Below are 2,500 nucleotides of genomic sequence, written 5' to 3' on the forward strand. Positions count from 1 at the left end.
TTAAGAGGTCATCCCCCCATGCCATGTGGTGGCTGAAAACCCTGGGTCGGGTGTCACTGACCCTACAAGACAAAGGACATTGGCCACCTCTCCTTACAGTATACAAGCCTATGATAATGAGCCCCACGTGTGTGTCTCTCTCTGTTTCTCTCTCTCTCTCCCTCCCTTTGTCCTAAACATTCTGAGGTTGGCTAAAATGTCTTTGATTTCACTGTACCCTATGTAACCTACAGTAGCCTTGAGTTAAATGTAATGTTACCTTGCAGTTGATAATTAAATTGCCATAACACATTCATTCATTTGCATCTCCTCATCTGTATCATGCCATTTGCCTTTCCTGTGTCTTAAGTTAACACTGCTTCTGTTTCAAATGCCCACTCCTGGCCGCCGTTGGTTAGGAATAAAGTGGAGGGAAAAGTTATACTTTTACAAGTCCATGTAGTGCTGGTTTGGTTTGCAAGTTACAGTGTTCACAGTATGGAGAAGAGGATTAGAGATCCAAACCAACGGACTAAACGTTACAAATGCTCCTTTATTTGCACAGCTATAAACATGTTGAACTTGCACAGTTAAGGATTCCTCCTGCACTTTACATCCTTGCATTTTTTGCACATTGGACTGGTATTTTAATCTCCATGTCTTGACCTGCCATGTTATCACATTCTTTTATCCTCTTATTTAATATTTGTTTTTATTTCTTGATTTTTTAATTCTGTGTATTGGGTCCCAGTCTTGTGTCTTTGTGCTGTGTTGACCTGTGGTCTCTGTCTTTATGTTGTTTTAGCCTATTTGTTGTCTGTCCTGAATGTTTTTAATAAGTGCTACTGTACAACTTAGTTTCCCCTTGGGGACAAAATAAACTGAACTTGAATTTGAACTTGAACTTGACGAGTGTGACATCATTATTCCATCTGGCTGGCACTCACACAGTCCAGTGAGTTCAAATAACTGGGCCACATTATTCCTTTAAAAAAAAAAACTGGCTTCAGCTTTTGTAGATATATATTTGTTTGTGGTCTTTTTGACTCCACCCAGGACAGTGAAGGTAGTGACAGGAAGTGAGTGGGGACCCGGGCCAGAATCAAACCCGGCTCAGCCGCACGGTAGACAAGTGCCCCACTGTCTGGCCATGGCAGGGCCAGCCACATTATTCCTAATGACTTGACAGATGATAGAGATATCTGTAGGCATAAATTGAATGTGCAAGCGAACATGTTGTTTCGTAAATTTAGGATGAGCCGGTCAAAGCGTCCCTTTGCAGTGCCTACTGCAGACCTGTCCTCTGCTGCTCTGATCGCTGGTGTATGTGAGACAATGAATGGGAGCCAGCTATGCAATATCTATGTCGTCCTCTCTTTCTTTTGGTTGGTCTTTTGCTTGTTTTTTGTTTTGTTTTTGTTTTTTAGCTGTGATGCTTTTTCAATGTCATATGTGTCCACCTGGGTCTGACATGAGGAAAGTATTGAATTGCAGTAGGGTGTGTGTGTGTGTGTGTGTGTTTGGTACCTTGAATGCCATGAATTTGTGGTAAGGTTTGGGTGCCCAGGCGTAGACCTCCACTGAGTTCTTCAGGGCCAACACCAGGAACTTGATGCGCTCGTACTTCACTGCAGACAGAAGACACACACACACACACGCACACACACACACACACACACACACACACACACACACACACACACACACACACACAGGGTATGGGAGAGTAATTAACCAGTGCTCTCCCCCATCCTCCTCCATGGTACTCTAGTGTCCCCCATCCTCTTCCATGGTACACTACTGTCCCCCATCCTCCTCCATGGTACTCTACTGTCCCCCATCCTCCTCCATGGTACTCTACTGTCCCCCATCCTCCTCCATGGTACTCTACTGTCCCCCATCCTCCTCCATGGTACTCTACTGTCCCCCATCCTCCTCCACGGTACTCTACTGTCCCCCATCCTCCTCCATGGTACTCTACTGTCCCCCATCCTCCTCCACGACTGAGGTACTCTACTGTCCCCCATCCTCCTCCATGGTACTCTACTGTCCCCCATCCTCCTCCATGGTACTCTACTGTCCCCCATCCTCCTCCATGGTACTCTACTGTCCCCCATCCTCCTCCATGACTGAGGTACCCTGAGCATGGTACTCTACTGTCCCCCATCCTCCTCCATGACTGAGGTACCCTGAGCATGGTACTCTACTGTCCCCCATCCTCCTCCATGACTGAGGTACCCTGAGCATGGTACTCTACTGTCCCCCATCCTCCTCCATGACTGAGGTATCCTGAGCATGGTACTCTCCCCCATCCTCCTCCATGACTGAGGTATCCTGAGCATGGTACTCTCCCCCATCCTCCTCCATGGTACTCTACTGTCCCCCATCCTCCTCCATGGTACTCTACTGTCCCCCATCCTCCTCCATGGTACTCTACTGCCCCCCATCCTCCTCCATGGTACTCTACTGTCCCCCATCCTCCTCCATGGTACTCTACTGTCCCCCATCCTCCTCCATGACT

General features: G+C 47.4%; 1 protein-coding gene across 1 annotated transcript in view; it reads right to left on the minus strand.

Moving 5' to 3' along the window:
* LOC134443272 (mitogen-activated protein kinase kinase kinase kinase 4-like) overlaps positions 1–2,500 on the minus strand; it is a 68,784-nt gene that overhangs the window by 10,029 nt on the left and 56,255 nt on the right. The window contains exon 24 of the mRNA XM_063193143.1: positions 1,507–1,607. Within this exon, the coding sequence (XP_063049213.1) occupies positions 1,507–1,607 (101 nt within the window). The remainder of the gene's footprint in view (positions 1–1,506; positions 1,608–2,500) is intronic.

This window comes from Engraulis encrasicolus, unplaced genomic scaffold (genome assembly GCF_034702125.1).
Source record: "Engraulis encrasicolus isolate BLACKSEA-1 unplaced genomic scaffold, IST_EnEncr_1.0 scaffold_29_np1212, whole genome shotgun sequence".
Taxonomy (NCBI): domain Eukaryota; kingdom Metazoa; phylum Chordata; class Actinopteri; order Clupeiformes; family Engraulidae; genus Engraulis; species Engraulis encrasicolus.